This window comes from Calypte anna, chromosome 2 (assembly GCF_003957555.1).
Source record: "Calypte anna isolate BGI_N300 chromosome 2, bCalAnn1_v1.p, whole genome shotgun sequence".
Classification (NCBI taxonomy): Eukaryota; Metazoa; Chordata; class Aves; order Apodiformes; family Trochilidae; genus Calypte; species Calypte anna.
Genome location: NC_044245.1, coordinates 70,945,513 through 70,965,318, shown reverse-complemented (window position 1 = coordinate 70,965,318; position 19,806 = coordinate 70,945,513). Strand labels below are relative to the sequence as shown.

The window sequence follows — 19,806 nt, the reverse complement described above, 5'->3', positions numbered from 1 at the left end:
TTCACTGCTTCTAATGTGGTATGATCTCATTTCCCAAGAGCAGTGTACAGACTTTGGGCTGAGTATTAATAATAGCAAAGTATGGTATTTGTTAAAGTATCTAGAATTGTGTCCCAATTATTTTCCTTTCTTCTTTTTTTGTATTCCCATTTCCCCACCAGCTGCATTCAGACCAGGATAAAGGAGATGGATCACTTAAGTACATCCTTTCTGGAGATGGAGCAGGAGACCTCTTCATTATCAATGAAAACACTGGTGACATCCAGGCCACAAAGAGACTAGACAGGGAAGAAAAGCCTGTATACATACTCCGTGCCCAGGCTATAAACAGAAGGACTGGAAGACCAGTGGAACCAGAGTCTGAATTCATCATTAAGATCCATGATATCAATGACAATGAGCCAATGTTTACCAAGGATGTTTACAATGCCAGCATTCCTGAGATGTCAGATATTGGTAGGTGCTAACTAATAATTGGTTTCAGTGTGTGATCTGGGTTCTCTGTGTGGAGTTAATGAAGGGTCCAAAGTTTACAGGCACTGGGTGCATCCACTGAATATATCCAGTGTTTGAGTCTGGAGTGAAAACACCTTAACCACTAAAAAACCCCACACATCTAACTCCTCAAAAACAGTGAGAACAGTTTGTTGGAATCAGAGACATCAGCTGAGTGAAACCCACTCCCTCTGTTGTACGACAAATAATGCAAGTTATAAATAACTCTAGTTTAACTCCCTGTAAAAGTGAACTGAGATAAACTGTTAGATGATACCTGTAGAGTGTTTAATATGTGTTGTTAGCATTATGTAGTAGGAATGTGATAATATGGTAATCTGTGGTCACCTAAGTGTGTCCAAACCACCCCTAGAACTGTTTAACCACCCTTGTTTAGTTCAGGAAGTTTAAAAGAAAATGGAAAAGTGTAGGTGCAGATGTGGTTGCACACACTTCAGGAGTGAAAACTGTCACCTGAGTCTACTCATCACTGATTCTGAGATATGCCATCAACTTCCTACATTTGTTGCTCTTTTTGTGCAGTAGGAAAAAGCACAGAAGTCCACTGAAGTCCACTGAAATATTTCTACATATTTAAAATGTCTGAAGGTGTAAAAATCAATCAATAAATTTAAAAAAACCCCCACAAAACAAAAACACAACTTCCTTGAAACATAATTTCAAGACTGTATCTTCCAGAGAAAAAATAGGTTTTAATTATTTTTCTCTGAATGTTAGGGAGGTCATTTTGATTTTTTTGTCAGAGAGCAATGGATGCTTAAACCACAAGAAACACATTTCTAATCTGAAATAGTATCTAAGGAGAGAAGCATTAATTAATCTTAATCAAGAAGGAGATTAAAATAAAGATCAAGCAATATGAGAATAAAGACTTTGGGCCATACTCTCTCCTCTCATTCATGGGGCTTGTCACATGGATGAAACCTCATCTGTTGAAGAGAGAACCTAATATTCACGTTTTAATATGTGAAGTGAATACTTCCTTCACATATCTGTTTAAAATGCCAAAACCTAAGCTGATATTTTAAATTTTTGTTAACACTTTGCCTAAGATTCAACAGCATTTCTTTCTTTTGAAGACACCTGAAAAAAACAGTTCTATATTCCTATGTCAAACACCTCACGAGCATGAGTAAATTTGCAATAGTTTATCCTTGACCTAGATTCAAACTCTCAGTGTCTTTAGTAGCTGGGAAAGAGTGGGTTTCTGGTTTCTTCATAAGAAATATAATGAAAAAAAATATATATACAATCAATAACTGTATATTTTAATGAACTGAGTATAAGACAGCAATCATTTTCCTTCTGTATCTATGTTACTTATGAACAAAGAAACTTCCAGAAAATTAGAATATCTCTAAATTTTTGCCATATGTTTGACCTGAGCTATCCTTTTGCTACATGATAAAGTGTCCTGACCATGCAAAAAGCCTTTGGATTTTTATTTTTCTTTAATTTGTCATTACAGGTACCTTTGTTGTGCAAGTCACCGCAACTGATGCTGATGATCCTACATATGGGAACAGTGCCAAAGTTGTCTACAGCATTCTCCAGGGACAACCATATTTCTCTGTTGAATCTGAGACAGGTCAGGAGACCTTATCTGTCATTTTGTGACAACATCTATAATTCAAAATGACATGCTAAGCCAAGATAGGACATATTAGACAAAAACTTCAAAGAGATTGCATTTTATTCAGTGCAAAATCTGACAAACTTAATAGAGCTATATATCTGTAAACATGACACCTACGTTGTTTTAATCTCACCAGCACAGTCTAATAAATACAATTAGTACTGGATGTGAACCAGTTTTCAATCATTTTCAACAAGCAGTGGGTACAGATACTGCCATGAATGCTTAAATTACACCAAATAGGTTGGCTTTTAGAAGAAAAAGAGAAAGAGGTGGGTGTGGAAAAAAAGTGCTTAAACCTCATAGATCTTCATAATGGCTAAATTAAGACTGAGGATTTATTCAGGAGGGTGGTGAGGTTTTTTTCTCTCCTTCTTCTTCTTCAAAACCTGTTTAAAGTAATTATCATTTCTGTACATCTGTAACATATCATTTTAATGCTAATTTTGTGTAAGAAATCTTAATTAAGAATAATGATAGAAGAGGTAAAATTGGCTATTGCGCTATGCTAGAAGATCACAAATAGAATCCTAAACTTCTGAGTTCTGTTTTTGGAAGATGTTTAAATTATAGACAGTGACTGGAATGTTTTATGGGCTGACTAACAGATAGCTTTGGAACCTGTGCATGTAAAACATATGAATTCTTGCTGACTGAATCTTCTATACCATTGACTATCTGACTACAGGGATAGTCTTTTCTCAGGATACATAACAAACTTCTCCAACAAGAAACAGAGGATCTCAAGAACCAGGTGCTGAGACATCTCATATAAACAGTAGTATTAGAATCATTGGACCTGATGATCCTTGAGGTCCCTTCCAACTTAACATTCTATGATAAGAAACTCCATATTATCCCTGGATATTAGCTGGAAGCTAGAGAAATTGGTAGACCTCTGTATCCTTACAGGAAAGAAATTCATTATCCCAAACAATTAATCAGGTTTTACCATTGTTTCTTAAATAAATCTTGGAGACTCAGGCGGGGAAAAGAAGGGAGAGATTAGATATCTCAAAGGAAAACATGTACATAAGAAAAATATACATGATTCTAAAGAGAGGGAGAGCTAAGATCAAAGGGAGTAGCCCTTTGAGCATAAGGTATGAGATACTACAGGCTGGAATTTTTTCACTCATTCTGACTTGGACAGTACACTATGTGTTCTTCTGTCTAGAGTTATGAGGATGATGTAGCTGGAAGTTGACCAGTAATAATCTTTTAGCAAGAGGGTTGTAGGGAGCACAGAGAGGAAGAAAGGTAAGCCACAGGCTTGATCTTTCTGCTATGGAAATCAATTGCAAAACTCCCAGAGTGAAATAAGTCTCTGTCAAAGCTGCTGTGTATTTTGTCAGTGATTTTGCTACCTGAATTTCACCCATTTTGCCTACAAAAGAGTTATCTTTTAGCCTGAAGAGACCAGAATGCAAACCTTTTTCTTCACGGTAAATTTGAATCTTTAAATTTCAATAGGAATTGGTCTCATAACTGTTATTTGTGGCTTTGAAAAGGGAAGTGATTGGCAAAATCATTTCAATCATTGTAGAAATAGAAATATATGTATTGGGCATGCTTGGATGCTCATAATTTTCTTAATTAATTTCTCTTCTCCCATTGAATGTTTTTGTACTGCCCCCTTAATGATGTCTTGTTGAAGTTAGCTTTTGGGGGTTTTTTGACACATCTGTCAAAATAAAAAAGGAAAAGTAGAGAAAATGTGGAGCACATTATAATGAACAAAAGTCCCTTTCTCAGTGGGAGACTTTAGCATTAAACTGAAAGGGGGTAATAGCTATGTAGAATAAGACTGCTCAAAAATAGGTAGAACAGCTTTCTGGGAATGCCACCGATATTATGTCTGTCATATAGGCAGCAGCTTGAGGTAGCCTGTAACAACTCTGTAATTCAACATGCCATCTCATAACAGGAAATATTTGTCCTGGGCAAAGTTTACTTATTACTCAAAGATTGTTTTGTTCTTTAGGCCATGGAGGGTTTTTTTGTAAGAATTTCCATTAAAGTCAGTACCTTACTTGTAAACTGTTTAATTTTCATGTTTTCAGGCATTATTAAAACTGCTCTGCTGAACATGGACCGTGAAAATAGGGAGCAGTACCAAGTGGTCATCCAGGCTAAGGACATGGGAGGCCAGATGGGAGGATTGTCAGGAACCACCACCGTGAACATCACATTGACTGACGTAAACGACAACCCTCCTCGCTTCCCCCAGAGTATGGAATATTTGCATTCTGTGTCTTCACACTAAAAGGGATAAAAATAGTGGGTTTTTTCACCTCAGTTATTTTTTTCTAGTGTCACGAACTTACTGAGTATCAGGCTCCCTTTAAGAAAGAAAAAAGCAAGCAATATGCTTGCTATGTTTAATTGCAGTTAACAGGGATACAAATCTTTAATATTTTTATTCCAGATGCAGTAGATAGTCTGAGAAGTGAATTAATGTACAGAAGCATTGTTTTTCCTACTTATTAAATGGTTTGACAGATATAATATGTATTTCTTGATCAATACTATGTCTAGTAGACCTTGCGTTTGACTGCATTTTAAGATACCTATTCCAGTCTAACATATTTAAGTTTTGAAGCATAATTAATCGCATAAAATGATCCCAGGAGAAATTCTATTAAAATGAATACCTATACCCAAGAAGCATGTGCTTCTGTAGATTTTTCTATGTGCTTTGCATACAGAAACAAAGACAGATATTTCTGGCTATTTTCCTTCCCCTGTCTTGAACGATTTGGTAGATATCTGTGTGATATTTAAGGGAATCACTTGAGCCAGATCTCTTAGGAAGTAATTCCTATTAATGACCATTCATGGCCATAAGTGATTCAGTGTTCATCCACTTCTCTCTCTTTCCTTCCTTCCTTTCTTTCTTTTCTGCCCTGTGCCGTCTTCTTTCCTGCTTTGTTTAACCAGTACTCTGTGCATGATGTGTGTGTATCACAGTGTCAGTCTGTGTCAAAGTCAAGTGCATCTGTTAGAGAAAATAATTGCAGATACTATCAGGCAAATCAGCAAGCTTTGGCAGTTAAGTCACTGGGAAAGTTATTGGAAGCAACTTGTCATTTAAGTTCAAAGTCTGTTCTTAGCTGTGGGGAAAGTGTTTCCATTTAAATTAGACCAACTTAAGAAAGAATGTAGCACTTTGACTCTAATGAGTTAATTATACATCTCTGGACATAAGTGTCTTCAATCTAAAAGCCAAAGTTACAGCTTCATAACACCAACAGTCCCCAAGTAGTTTCTTCAGATAATTCAATGTAGCACATTATTAACAGGCATTTGGGCTGAATTTGTTTTTAGTGTTATTAAGCTGCCTTGGCCTTTGGCAGCTATTAAGATTTGTCTTTTGGCCCCGGGATATTTTTCATATATAATTTTGATATGTTCGACAGAGACCCTGGTAATGTCTAGAAAGGGACACATTTTGCTAAAGATACATGTATCTAGGAAAACAAAATGCCCATTCTTCATGCTAGAAAAGAGATAAAAAAATAAGTTATGTTTAATCCCAGCGAAAGTAAGGTAGAAGCTGAAGACTGTTGCCCCAGGAAGTCCTGAAGACACAGTAGCTCATCTGTACATGCCCAGAATGGATAGTGGGCTTGGACATGGTGTCCAAAATACCATGAGACTGACCAGATTTCCTTCTCTGTCTGCTGTAGGCACATATCAATTCAGAGCTCCTGAGTCTACACCACCTGCCTCACCAGTTGGCAGGATAAAAGCTAATGATGCTGATGTGGATGAAAACGCAGAGATTGAATACAGTATCACGGAGGGGGATGGATATGACATGTTTGGAATTACGACAGACAAGGACACACAGGAAGGAATTATAACAGTCAAAAAGGTGCACTTTTTAACATGCTTAATCCCAGCCTGTGAAATGCCAGTCAAAACTTTATGTTGCACAAATGTGTTTTTCCCATTTTCAGTGCAACATGTGGTGTTGCTAAACCAATGCACGTACTTTGAGGGATCTGAATAAATAATCTATGGAGTGATAACAAGGCTGAGAAAAAAATTCTGCAGTCTGAACATAATCACAGAATAACTCAAGGAAGCACCATCCAACAGTGATTTTGTCCCTGAGATACCTACAGTGTTTGTTCATTCACTAGAAAGGTCATAAGACCATATAAATAATCAGTATCACATTGCCTATTTTGTGCTATCAGAAGATGCTGTGTTGCATACCTCTAATGTATTAAAGTTCATAGACAATTACTTTTTAATTCACATTTTGAGAAAATGTAATGAATCCAGCAGCAGCCTTTTTGCTTTAGAAAAAAAAAAAAGGAATCACAGCACCTCGCTGGATTGCAGTGGACATCATCTACTAGGTTGCACATTGGCTGTCAGAAATGGTTTGGCAAATGTTGTTTACAGTGGGTTATCAGGCAAGCTTGATAAGGTTACAGATATCATTCTCTATCAGTTCAAGTTCAGTCAACACTAGATAGACATTGTGTAGATTTTCCAAACATGCAGTGCTTGTTGATGTCACTAAGACACCTGTCATTACTTGTTTTTTAAGAGTTGCCTTCCAGGGGCTAATTATGATATCAGTCTAACTCTGTTTGCATTTCTGTCTGTTGGTGACAAAAGCTGTGAATCTTCCACAACATAATAGAAAAACGGGGCAACTACTCTCTTCCCCACATTTCTCTAAGTTCTGGAAGAGAGTCACTAAATGCTGCTTCTTCATACTTTTGACAACATGTGATATAGTCATAGCCTATCACAAAATCATGTTTTTCTTGGTGGCTGCTCCTGGATATCCAGACACCAAGTGTCATGGTGTTTCCTTTCACTGATGGAGTGCCAATATTTTTACAAGCAGCTCACTGAAAATTTTCCCCTCTTTAATGTGTGGTGCTTAGGGGTAAGGCATAGTCAAGAAACCAGCAATTGCCAAAAATTATAGAATACAAAGAATGAAGAGTTAAGGTTATTTGAGAAGGCAAGATTAATTGGTTTTTAGGAGTTCCAGGTATAGAATTCTTGAAAAGGTGTTTTTTTTCTTAATGCATCATCAGTGACATAAAGTTCTGTTTCTCTCCTGTCTGCTGGCATTTTAATTGCAGTTTAGGCTCCTGTTAGCTAGCACAGACCTCTCCTTGACACCCCCCTGTTCATATGGACCATCTGGCTGCAAGCTACAGCGATCTCGATAGACCTCTCAAACTTTTGGGTTTTTTTCCTCTTCCCAGGCACTGGACTTTGAAAATAAAAACCTGTATATCCTGAAAGTGGAAGCTACCAATACTCATGTGGACCCTCGATTTCTCTACCTGGGGCCATTCAAGGACTCAGCTACAGTCAGAATTCAGGTGGAGGATGTAGATGAACCCCCTGTGTTCAGCAGACCAGCATATATAATGGAAGTGAAAGAAGATGTTCCGATAAACAGTGTAATAGGAACAGTAACTGCTCAGGATCCAGATGCTGCAAAGAACCCTGTCAAGTAAGCATAGACTATTTACACTTGTGTGTACATTTTTTACATCTTTAATTTTGTTTTTTGCATGTCAGAATACACACAAAAAACCCACTTTTAACAACAAGATTGTTCACGTATACTTAAATATGGAATAATGTAGATAGCAAATGATTTCTCCCACTTGAGCATATCTATGTATGTGTGATTGTCTGCATGGCTCTTGCATCTTGAATTACATCCTATCCTCTTCAGTGACAATTGCATGTGGTTATTTTTGCCATGGGATATTTTACTGCAAACAGAGCAGTAAGAAGATGTTAGTGTCCTTCTTCCACCTTTAACATTTTCCAGTGCAGCACAGTGTATCCTCTTGGCTATATGTTGGTTGTGTGTGTGTGATTCAGCACACCCATCACTTTCTTCTCCCATCTGACATGCTTAACAGAAGTCATATTTACCTTCTATAACCTGCCAATAGTAAATTAAAAATAATAACAATAATAATAATTATTATTATAACAGCTTCAAAGCAGCTCGTGTGCACACACAGATTGATCTCACTTGTATCAGTGTAAGGTTAGTAAGATAAGAATCAGTCTGACAAACTATAAGTTACTCTTGCCGTGAATCAATAAACTAGTCTTACAGGAAGTATTAAGTTTGGAGTAGTTACACCTAAGCCTTCATTTTTTGGAAATTAACAAGTACATAGGTTCAGTACATATGAAAACATACTGGAGCTCCTAAATCATACTGGGTAGAGGATAAAAGAACTTTTAATTAGTTGCGTGCTACAATTAAAGTTCATTTTTACTGACAAGACAGTAAGAGGAGTAAACAAAAAATGCAGCAATATTAAGTCCATGTCAGTTTTCAGCATGTCTCTGACTTGGACAACTTGGAAATGCAGCAGTAGTCTTAAGATCAAAATAGAACAACTCAGGTTTAATCAAAGTCCAGTCCATCAAAACTCTGCACTTCTGCAAACAACTGTCTTTCCTTTAGATATCTGACAATGTTCATGAGGAATGAGTATCTTCTAAGTTCTTAGTTTGCCTTGCGAGAGGGGTAAATATTGTATCATCTTCATTTCCTAGATGAAGAAACTAAAACACCACTGGCAGAAATCCTCTCTATCTTCAGTCTGCAGGCACATAACTCTTGGTCAAGACTAAGCCTTCTTTTTTTTAATTAAGGTTGCTTTCCTTCATGTCACAATGTGTAACAACGATAGGGAATTTTGGACTAGCAGAGCACAGTAACATAAGGAGCAACTGCTGACTTTGATGAAGCCCAGGGATAGAATGAACACCTTCTATAGCATGGCTTCATGGGCATGCTAGAAAGATTAAAAAATTGATTGAGCTGACACCCAGGCAGGCCCCTTGCAGTCTTCATATGAATTTGCTTTTTTTTCATATCTAATGGCACTGGAGAGTGAGGGTAGTAGTTCCCTGCTTCCCTGTACTTCCCTGTGGTGACAGCCACAATCATTTGCATTTCACAGCAGCACCAGCTCCTAATTGTAAGAGATTTACAGTGGATAGGGATTATGGTGTTCATTGTTGAGTCCTGCCTACTGGCTCTTTTTTATTATTTGAATGCATGTGCTAAAACTTACCTATCTTTCAAAGGTTGCTTAATACAGTATAGGTACTTTGCATATTAAAGTATCAGATAACTTTTGAGCAAAATTTATCAGAAAAATTGTCTCCTTTATCTCTAATAACAGGCAAAAAACAAGGTGAATGCAGAAGAAAAAGCAAAATGAGGAAGAGGTTAGAGTAACAGAAATAAACATAGGAGAGGAAACATGAAAGACAGTAAGAGAAGGAAATCAGCAGTAGTCTGAGACTTGTTAGCTTGCAATAATGTAATTTTATGGTGCTAATATCTTGGGTTTCTCCTAGAATTTAGGGCCGTGGGTTGAGTCTGCATCTTTTTGACAGGGTGATTTTTTGTTTTTTTTCATCATGCAATAGAGATATTAAATCTGATTTTCACTCTGAGCTTCAGGGAAGATGCAATTAGACTGTACATATATATGACTTGTCACTTGCTCATCAATTTTTCTTGATGGTTAAAAATAAAATCTTTAGATACTTGATACTACAATGAAAACCTTCCATTTTCTCCTGTGTGAAGATTTCTCTTTTTAAACAAACTGAGCCCTAACTCTGTTAGATGAAAGTCCCTTTGATCTTCCATTAAAGGAAACCTTCACAATATCATTATGAAAATGCTTTATGAAAAATTCACAAACATATTCCTTCCTGACCCACAAATCTTCCTGACTTGTGGTTACATTAGAAAGCAAGCTGCTGAGCATCAGGAGACAATGAAGCACTAGGAAAATATGAAGCAGATATCTGCCCTGGCTGTAAGACTGCATAATCATTTGTGACCTGTGTGTTGACAGAGCTACATTTCACCAGTCCAACCCTTATAAATAAGCTTTGCTGTGACATGACATTAAAAAACACACAAAAAAACCCCAAACAATAGATGTTTGACTGTATTTGAGTATGCATCCATGCCTAGTGACATTAATACACTCATTCTTAACACTCCACTGTCCAGCTGTGTTATAAAAAAAAAAAAAGTTTTGCATTCTGCTTGTGTTTGACTAAGCAGAAGTATTATGAACTGAAAAAGATAATGCTGCAACTAGCACTGCTGTGTTGTACATCAGATCTTTTTAAATTGCTAGTTGAGTTTTTTTGCTATAGTAACTCCTCAGAGGCATAATGAAGTTCATCAGTCACTGGAACTGTTTCCCTGCTGTGATTTGATTTACTAAAGTATCCCAGATGAAAATGATCTACAAACAAATGTAAGGCTTAATTTTGTTTGTGTATTTTACTGACAACATATTTGCATGTCTTAGATTCTTTCTTTCACCCTACTGTTCTTCCTGCTATGTAAAAGGAGAGACTGGAATTTACATAGATACCTTTTAACTTCCTAGCTTGTCAATTCCTCAGTGTTTGAAAGTGATGAACTCCTGATATCTGACAAATACACAACAGTAATTTTATTAAATAAATGCAAAATGAGTTTAATATTGTCTACTTCATTCTTTCTAGGTTATAATCCATAAGTCAGAATCACCACTAATTCAACATAATTAGCAGACCTTGATCAAAAGAGACTGGTTTATACAAACCAAGAAAGAGAAGTGACAGTCTAGCTTATTAAAATCATCCTTCTAGACCAGGGTTAATGGTATAATTAGAATATACTTTAACTTCATTGACCTTGTATGTATTTTCTTTTGGATATGAAGTAATAAAATTAACATTTCATTAAGAAGCTGCTCTCTGGCTGGTTTTTTTTGGTTGGTTTTTTTTTTTTTTTTGTGATTTAACTTTCCACTGCACAAATGACTGAACAAACACATGGTTTTAAAAGGACTTTAAATTTTAACATATTTAATATCTTTAAGAAGCAGTCCTCAATGTTGCAGTTCTGGTAACCTTAGAAAGCACAGACAAATATATTTCTTTTTTTTATTATTATTTCTTCCAGATACTTTTTCACAGATTGAATTTGGGGACTCTTACAAAGGAAAGATAGTGATTACTATATGCCAAGGCATTAAAATATGCTAAGGCATTAAGATATTTTAAGTCAATTCATAACATGAAGAATGAGTGAAATCATAACTGAAGAAAAAAAAAAAAAAACCAACAAATGGAAAATTCATGCCTAAAGCCAGCTGCTTACTTAAATATCTTACTGTATAAGAGCCTGAAACATACAATTACTGTTGGCTGGAACAGCTAATGTATGGAAAATCATGATATTTCAAATAGGAATGCAAAATCTAGACTTAGAGCAAAATGGAAATACCAAAGTATTTCAGCTGAAAGATATGGAAATGGATTACAGAATATCTGAAAAAAGAATTGAATTCACAAAATACCAACATAATATCATATAAAAGCCTGAATGAATGAAAGTTAAAATGAAATGTTTACCATATCAAATGCATACTCTGTCAAAATATAAGAGAGCCAGACCAGTTTGTATAAACTTGTTTCCATCAAATGTTTCAGCTACATCAACAAATTCACACGCACTATTTAGATTTGGACAAAGCAACACAGCTTGCTGGAGCTGTCCTGTCAGTCAGCACTGCCTATTACAAACCTCCTCACATACTCTGTGTAAGCTGATGATAACATTATAGCAATGCATAAAGGAGCCAGGTTAGTGACACCACCGCTGACAGTACAGTCAAGTGAGGTACTGCTAGTCAGATGACAGCAAATAAGAAAAAACTAAATCAACACCTGACAAACTAGCAAGGTGTGTCTACGCAAGTCCTACCAAAGGAATTTAGTTTTTTTGTGAGTTTTTTTGAATCTCATTTGATTGTTTCCATAGGAATTGAATTCAGGGATGGAAAAACAGGCTAGTGCAAAGAATTAATAATTGCTACAGTTTTGTTTAAGATAGTACGCTACACTAAAATTGTCATTGTAGAATAAGACCGATCTAATTTGTTGTGGATATTGTATCCCATCTATTTACTTGCAAGGGAGAAAAAACAATGCAGTTACAAGAAAATTAGGAGGTTAGTTATTTTAAAACCTTGTCAGAATTAGATATTTCAACTGAACTAATCTCTTCCCTCCTTCCATGCAATATCTTTCTGAGAAGTTAAGAGACACTGCACAGTCAGTGGGAAACCTGTGCATAATAAGGGACATGTCATACAGCTGCTCCCTAGGCAGGGCAGGGAATGGAAACTTTTGTTTTCTTCAGGCTCTGCATTCTCTGAAATCCTGTCAGTCATTCTCCTGGCTCAGTTTTCATCTGACTGAATACCTGCTCATCCATATCCTGGTTCTTGCCTGGACACAAGGGACAGCAGTAGCTGCCTTGTCTCCCTCGATGTGGCCTGCAAGAAGACCAAGGGAGCACACAAGGCTTCCTAAGGCCTTGTCCTGAATTGTACATCAGCACACATCTGGGCTTAAAACAAGAGCAGAACCTCTGTAATTTATGCAAGAAACCAAGTCACAGCATTTGGACCAGGGTGGGGTAGCACCCTCTCCCCTGGACTGGATAGTTCTACTTTTAAAAGTTGGATTCAGTTCAGCAGGAAAAGTGAAAGATCAGATTGAAATCTGTATTTTGACTCTGAGTTCCTCTAGAACTTGGTAGTATCTAGATGTAAAAATGAATGCTACCAAGCAGGGCTGATCATGCTAGTATTAATGATTTAAAGCAGATCTTTACATGATACAAACCTTAAAATAGCATACCTGTTTCCTGATTACTTGTTTGGGAGGGGAAGTCTATTTAAACGCTGGGAACTGAAAGGCAAGAATGCACCCCAACTTTAAAATTTTATGTAAGAAATTGTTTGGAACAGTTGAGATATCAGACCATAAAAAGAGGTTTTTCTAATGGCAAAACCAACTCAGCTTTAAAATAAATGTCATATCTTTCAGGACACAGACTTCACATTTCTCACTAAAATCAAAGCTTTGATGGTTCTCAGAGGTATGTAAATTCTACAGGAACTCATTTATTCAGTGACAGTGCTCCACCTTCTAAATCAAACCTCCAACGTGTCATTATGCAGACTCTCCGAACAAGCTCTTTGTGTGAATATAAAAAGACTCCGAAGCCTGCGCTGAAAACAAAAGGCGACCCCATTTACTAGCTGTTTGATGTCTTATCTTAGAAAATGGTTTAAGAACATAGAAATTAAAAGGAAAGCATTTTCCTAACTCCTATCTCTGTATTCGCAGGTACTCTGTAGATCGACACACTGATATGGACAGAGTATTCAACATCAATTCAGGAAATGGTTCGATCTTTACTTCAAAACCCCTTGACCGGGAAACACTGCTGTGGCACAACATTACAGTAATAGCATCAGAGATCAGTAAGTCAAACCTAAATACCACTGCTGTCCCTGATGTAATGAATTTAGCCTTCTAGCTGAGTGTGTGGAAAGCCCAGCTGGACAGATGTCAGGTTATATGGACAGGCCACTCAATACTAATGAAGAAGCGGAAATGGCAAGAGGTGGTCTGCAGCTCTGCATTTGCTAGGGACAGAGTTCATGAAGAGGTAACTCAGCTGAGCAGGGAGGAAAGATAATAATTCTGCATTTTCTAATCAGTAATAGTCATTTTCCACTTTTAACATGACTGTTGAATTCTGAAATTGGCATGCAGCAAAAAAGATGGTTTCAAGCCAAACTGCAATCCGTGGCAGAATTGTCTCATCCACACTGAATATAGGACAGGCTGGATATGTTCGAGTAAGACTAAGGCAGCTGGGCTGAGCTAGGTGCCCAGATCTTAATCAGTTTTAAGGATTTCCATTTTAAACTTCCTTAGAGTCCTTTGAAATTACGAGCTAGAGTTACAAATCAGTCTGTCACTTGGTTTGGGATTGCTCAGAAGTAATCTTGTGATTATAATAATCGTCTTGATTTCAGAAGATGAAATGCCAGGAATCTAGATAAGGATGTGTATGCTAGGTGGCTTTAATGAACAATCCTCTATATTTTCTTATAATAACTATAGGCATGTGACATGCTCAAATATTAGGCAATGCAATTCTATTCACTTCAGAGTCACAGTGCTTACAATTGTGAAATATGTTGGAATGGTAGACAAACCTAATTACAAATACCAGTTTTATGGCAGTCACAAAGTATTGTACAGCTCAGAGCCTAAATGGCTTTTTTTAAAAAAAATAATCTGAGATAATATATACCCTACTTTCTTATGTTGCACGTGTGTGAGAAGTGTGTAACTTAGGAGTACTTGGCTCTAGCTTTTATTATTCTGTAGGCCTTTTTAAAAACTGAATACTAATGTGAGACAATACTATTGAGGCAAGCAGATGGGGCTGTGTAAAAGGTAGTGGGCTAAAGCCTACAGGAGTGATGTTTCTTTCTAAATACTTGTCTCCTTCTCTTGAAAGTCTGCACCTTTTAACCCTGGATGCATGGTGTCAGTATACTAAACATTGACCTCCTGCTGACTGTTGGTGTTTCTAGTAAGTCTTTGAAGGAGTGTTCTAGGGTCAAGAGCTGTACACTATGGACTGAGCTCCTGGGTAGAGGAGGGGAGGAAAAATAAACACCTGAAAAGAGAGGAATAGCAAGAGCATTTAAGAACCACACTTGCACGGATCCCAGTAGAACTGAAATAATATACAGAACGTTGTATACTGTCTGGAAACCAACTTAGCATTTATATGAAATACTCAGTTCCTTGCCTTCTCCCATGAGGACAGACTAAGGGTACTGGGCCAAACCCTCTCAACTAAACCTTTGTGTCTGACACAGGTTTCTGTCTTAACTACCACTCCTCTTTAGTCTAGATACTTAGATTTAGATTTTAGCCTAATTCCAGGCTGCAACAAGCTACTTCCCAGGCTGTGGTTCACTGAGCCTTGACCAAATATGGCATGACTGGGTTAGATACCTTCCAGATCCAATTTTCTTGCCTGAAATGCAGGTCCTGTTCAAACAAGCCTACTTCACTGATTTTGCTTTTAAGAGACTACACTGGAAAGCACCACTGCTTAACATCCCTAGCTAAAATCATAGTTTCTAGGCAGACCAGATGAAGTCCAAGTCCATCAAATTCTAGCTAATCACTGTTTGCATACCACCATATCAAGCTCCATGGATATTTCACTGAAATAATCTGAAAGAAATATCCAGTCCGGTCACAGGCAGTATGTACATTCAGATAGATGGCTACTCCCTTTGTTATTAAAACTGGTAAAAAAAGGATGATAAAGTTATATGGTGAAACACTTTTCCAAAATGTTTTTTATTTTACAGTAGACAAGAAATAAAAGCACAGTTGTTCTGCCTTTAATTGTCTAGAATTGTCAGTAAATGTATTTAACTCCATTTTTTTTAGTGTTTTTCTTTTTCTCTAGTATGAGCTGCAGTTGCTCAGCAGCCCTGAGAATCGTGCTGTGAATGCTGCAAACAAATAGTTGGTGTAGCACAGGGTCAGTACATCTGCCACAGTCAGAAGGCAAACTGGCAACAAAACACAGTACGCTGGGCTGCTTCTTCACAGCTGCAGAATCACAGCTGATTTACCAGACATAGTTCCTAGAGTATTTTTAAATATTCTTTACTTAACACTTAGGGGTAAATCAAACATTTACAGGCCTTTGGGGAGGTATTAAAAACAACCAACCAACCAAACAGACAAATCACCCCAAAAACCTGGAATAGTTTTGTTGCTGGCTCAAGAGCACTGTAGTGATGAATAGATTTAAGCAGTTTGTTGAGTATGTGGAGCTTTTTTTGGAGATGGAGCCCAGTAGTAATTAGAGGATAATTCAAATGCATTAACCTACATCAATTAATTTGCAAAAATAATTCGAAAGATGGCAAAAAAGGCTTAAAGATGTATACATATATTTCATCATACATTTCCATTAAATCAGTAAAAGTCCTATGCCCATAAAGCACAGAGTTTTTATGAAATTTCTGTTTATTACAGTACCATTTTAACTTGTAAGAATCTAAAGCACCTAGAAGTAAAATGAAAATACATACTCCACAGTTCAAAAAGCAGGAAAGAAAACAGTTATAAATCTTGAGTGGAGTAGAAACACATTTGCCCATATATTTGAATGTATTTATTTGAAAGGTATACCTTTATGAAATAGTCTTTCCAATAGACCTGCAACTTCAAATGACTACCTTTGTTTTCTGCCTAATATAAAAAATTATCATTTGTATTGATGTAGTTTAGCATAGAATTCAGCCTAGTCTATATCATACGTAAACTGTTATTTTCTACATTGAATGAATTTACCCAATGGTTCGTATTAGAAAGAGGTTTATGCCTAATGGAATCATATTAACTTCAATGAAACTGTGGAGCACAATATTTTGTCCAAATGACTGAGCTCTGTAATACAACTATAGTGCCAATTTTGAAGGAGGCATTTTCATATTTATAAAAGTATGATAAAGACAGTAATAGGACTTCCATTAAAGCCTGACTCAACAAGCTACTATAATGAATGCTTGTAGAAGCATATGGAGTCTCAGATCTGCTATATTTTATCACACTATTTTTGTCACTTGAATTATAGGTTAAAAATGCATTCATAAACTATATTAACATGAGTAGGAAATTAGCATAGCAAAACTCAGTATGAGTTCTTGTGAAAGGGAGGGGAAACGTATTTATTTTAAATGAAACTAATTTAAATGGCACTCATTCACTCTCTCCCATTTCTGCATCCACATACTCCCAGGCACTGGGGCAGGTAGGTCTGGATCATTTTTTGTGGGATATGAAGTAAAAAGATAGAGTCCTGTCAATGTCTCATGGTATCCCTTTGACTGGTGATGACAATTATTTGGGGGGCAAGTTTTTCACCTTTTAGGAGTTGATGATTGCTATGATGTGGTGCTTTGCCTCAGAATCTTGCCTACCTCACCATTCATGGCTCCTACGTAAGGTCGCTGCCTGTTGTCTTTCTTCCTTATTTTGTGACTAAAGCCTGTCTCCCCCTAACAGAATGAGGAATGCTCTATACAGTGTGGTACATCGCTAAATGGTTTCATTTTTACCTAGAAAGTTGACAGTATTTTTTCATCAGTATTTTTTGCTCAGGAATATCCATGTAAAAATTGATCCATTGGCACTATAAAGTCCTTATAGGGAAAAAAAAATATTTACATAATGGGATTTGCGTATTCTATGACTTATGTTCTTCAGCTGATAGCTTTTAGTGTTAACTCTAGAATATCAGCCAAACTCATTCACAACAGATTAGAAAGTATTGGTGATCTCAGCCACGGTTACTAGTTATATAATAAAATGGTAATCATGATAGCTTAAGGAACTGTGTCATGAGATTTGTGCAAGACTAAATATTATATGTAAGAAATTGTATTTAATTCTAGTATTTTATTTATAAATATGTGTGTGTGTGTCACACATTTATAATTGTCCTTGAAGTGTTGAAAGATTTTTTTAAATCCTTGACTTCTACTCAGTCTTAACTATATAGATTACACAGAATCCAGGTAATGAAAACACAGCACAGCTTTGTGGAATTCACTCCATAATGCATTCCCCAGAAATCAACAGAATACAAGTGGAGTGCTGCAAGTGGAGGAGTTTAAGGCAGTGAAACCTTAAGTCTGTCTTTTTCTCCTCCTGCATTGTCAGTACCTGGGCTCAATAAAATATTCTTTCTGGTTTTATCGTTTCAGACAACCCAAAACAAAGCAGCCGTGTCCCAGTGTTCATTAAGGTTTTGGATGTAAATGACAATGCTCCTGAGTTTGCCATGTTTTATGAGACCTTCGTCTGTGAAAATGCAAAGGCAGAACAGGTGTGTTGCCTGCATGAACTAAGAAAATATTCCAATTTAATTGAGTTTTGCCACTACTCCTGCATCACCTCCTCAAGAGATATACTTTGTACTGCATCAAACTGTCAGTTTTTCAAAATTAAACCAAACAGTGGCTGCACAGCTTCTGATTTCACTTAGTATTCTTGCAGCTAATGTGACAGCATGTTTTACACTGTTGTTTTCCATACTGCACCTTGTTATCCCTGATACATTTTCCTTTTGTGATTCTCTGCTTTATTCAGGCTCCTCCACTGTCTCCTTCAAAAAGAGTCTCAGGTCTGAAACTGTTACAGGTCCTGTCTGTGGTACAACTGTTTCCTGCCAAATAATTCTCACTCTTCCAGTTCTATTACTAAGTGGCTCAAAGTAACATAACTTGAAAGATTCAGCCAAACAGTTCCTGTTAAATGAGATTTGGGTAGTTAAATATACAGTCAGCTTGGACTGTCTCACCTTTCATCTCTATTGCTACCCATCTGGAGTGGCATCAACCCAAGCCTGCTTTTTTGTTCAACATGATTTTCTGGCCAACTTTCAAGGTCATTATGTTACTGGCTGGTGGTATGGAATACAATCCTAAACCACACTGGCAGCACACGGACCACTTTTTTTAAGCTCACCATAGCAGCATCAGCTGCCTTGAAGGGGAATTTAGAAATGAATACAATAAGAGTTCGTTCCAACGCTGGAGTACATAAGTAAGCATAAGGTCTATTGACTTTGAAGATAATTTTGTTCTTATTGTTTCAGCTGATACAAACATTAAGTGCTGTTGATAAAGATGACTCTTACAGTGGACATCAGTTTTCCTTCTCGTTAGCTCCTGAGGCAGCCAGCAGCTCAAACTTTACACTACAGGACAACAGAGGTGAATTTCTAGAAAGACTTTTCTTTGTTATCTCATCTGGCTTTCAGTCTTCAGATGAAGATTTAATGTGTGCTTTGTGTTTCAGACAATACAGCAGGGATTTTCACCCGTAAAAACAGATACAACCGGCATGAAATGAGTACCTACTTCTTGCCAGTGGTAATATCAGACAATGACTACCCTATCCAGAGCAGCACTGAAACTGTGACTATTCGAGTATGTGCTTGTGACCATCGAGGAAAGATGCTGTCCTGTAATGCAGAAGCCTTGATTCATCCTACTGGTCTTAGCACTGGAGCTCTTATTGCCATTCTTCTCTGTATAATTATTTTACTCGGTGAGTAGCTCAGAGGCATTTTCTTCCATTCATTAATATTTGGACTGCTACAAGTCATTATACCAGAGATAAAGCAAGAGCAAAGAAAAGATATCCTTGTCTTATGCTGTGTTTATATTATTGTATTTCCTCCTCTGAGGGCTGCTATAAGTATGATGTATAGAACACATCCTGCCTGATGTTAGGTATCTGAAAGTTAGCAATGTCCAAGCAAGAGAAGACAGCTGGATTCCACCCTCTTTTAAGTGGAAGGAGACAGGAACCTCTAGAGGGACATTCAAGCCTCCCAAAATGACTTTATTGGTATCTGAGGTGGACCAGACTAATCACCTTCTGTAGGTGTCTTTCTGTTGACCACAGAAGAAGGCCAGATAACTTAAATGATGAACTTCCCATGTCTAAACCGAGAAGAAGCAACTCTCAGTGCTTCTGTTCTGCTGGAAAAGGATGATAAAAAGGGGTGTCTATTCAAGCACCCTCACATAGGCTGCAGGGTCCTCCCTTTCAGAGAGGTTGGATCCTGAGTGGGGAAGGCATACAGATCTCTGGCTACAACAATTACAGGTGCTCAACCTTTATTTTTTATAAAAATAAGGACT

The 19,806-nt window shown here is 37.1% G+C and overlaps 1 protein-coding gene across 1 annotated transcript in view; it reads left to right on the top strand.

Annotated features, from left to right (window-relative positions):
• LOC103533769 (cadherin-6) overlaps positions 1–19,806 on the top strand; it is a 101,087-nt gene that overhangs the window by 77,795 nt on the left and 3,486 nt on the right. The window contains exons 4-12 of the mRNA XM_030444812.1: positions 162–456; positions 1,985–2,104; positions 4,216–4,383; positions 5,842–6,029; positions 7,393–7,646; positions 13,388–13,524; positions 17,860–17,981; positions 18,753–18,870; positions 18,956–19,207. Of these exons, the coding sequence (XP_030300672.1) occupies positions 162–456; positions 1,985–2,104; positions 4,216–4,383; positions 5,842–6,029; positions 7,393–7,646; positions 13,388–13,524; positions 17,860–17,981; positions 18,753–18,870; positions 18,956–19,207 (1,654 nt within the window). The remainder of the gene's footprint in view (positions 1–161; positions 457–1,984; positions 2,105–4,215; positions 4,384–5,841; positions 6,030–7,392; positions 7,647–13,387; positions 13,525–17,859; positions 17,982–18,752; positions 18,871–18,955; positions 19,208–19,806) is intronic.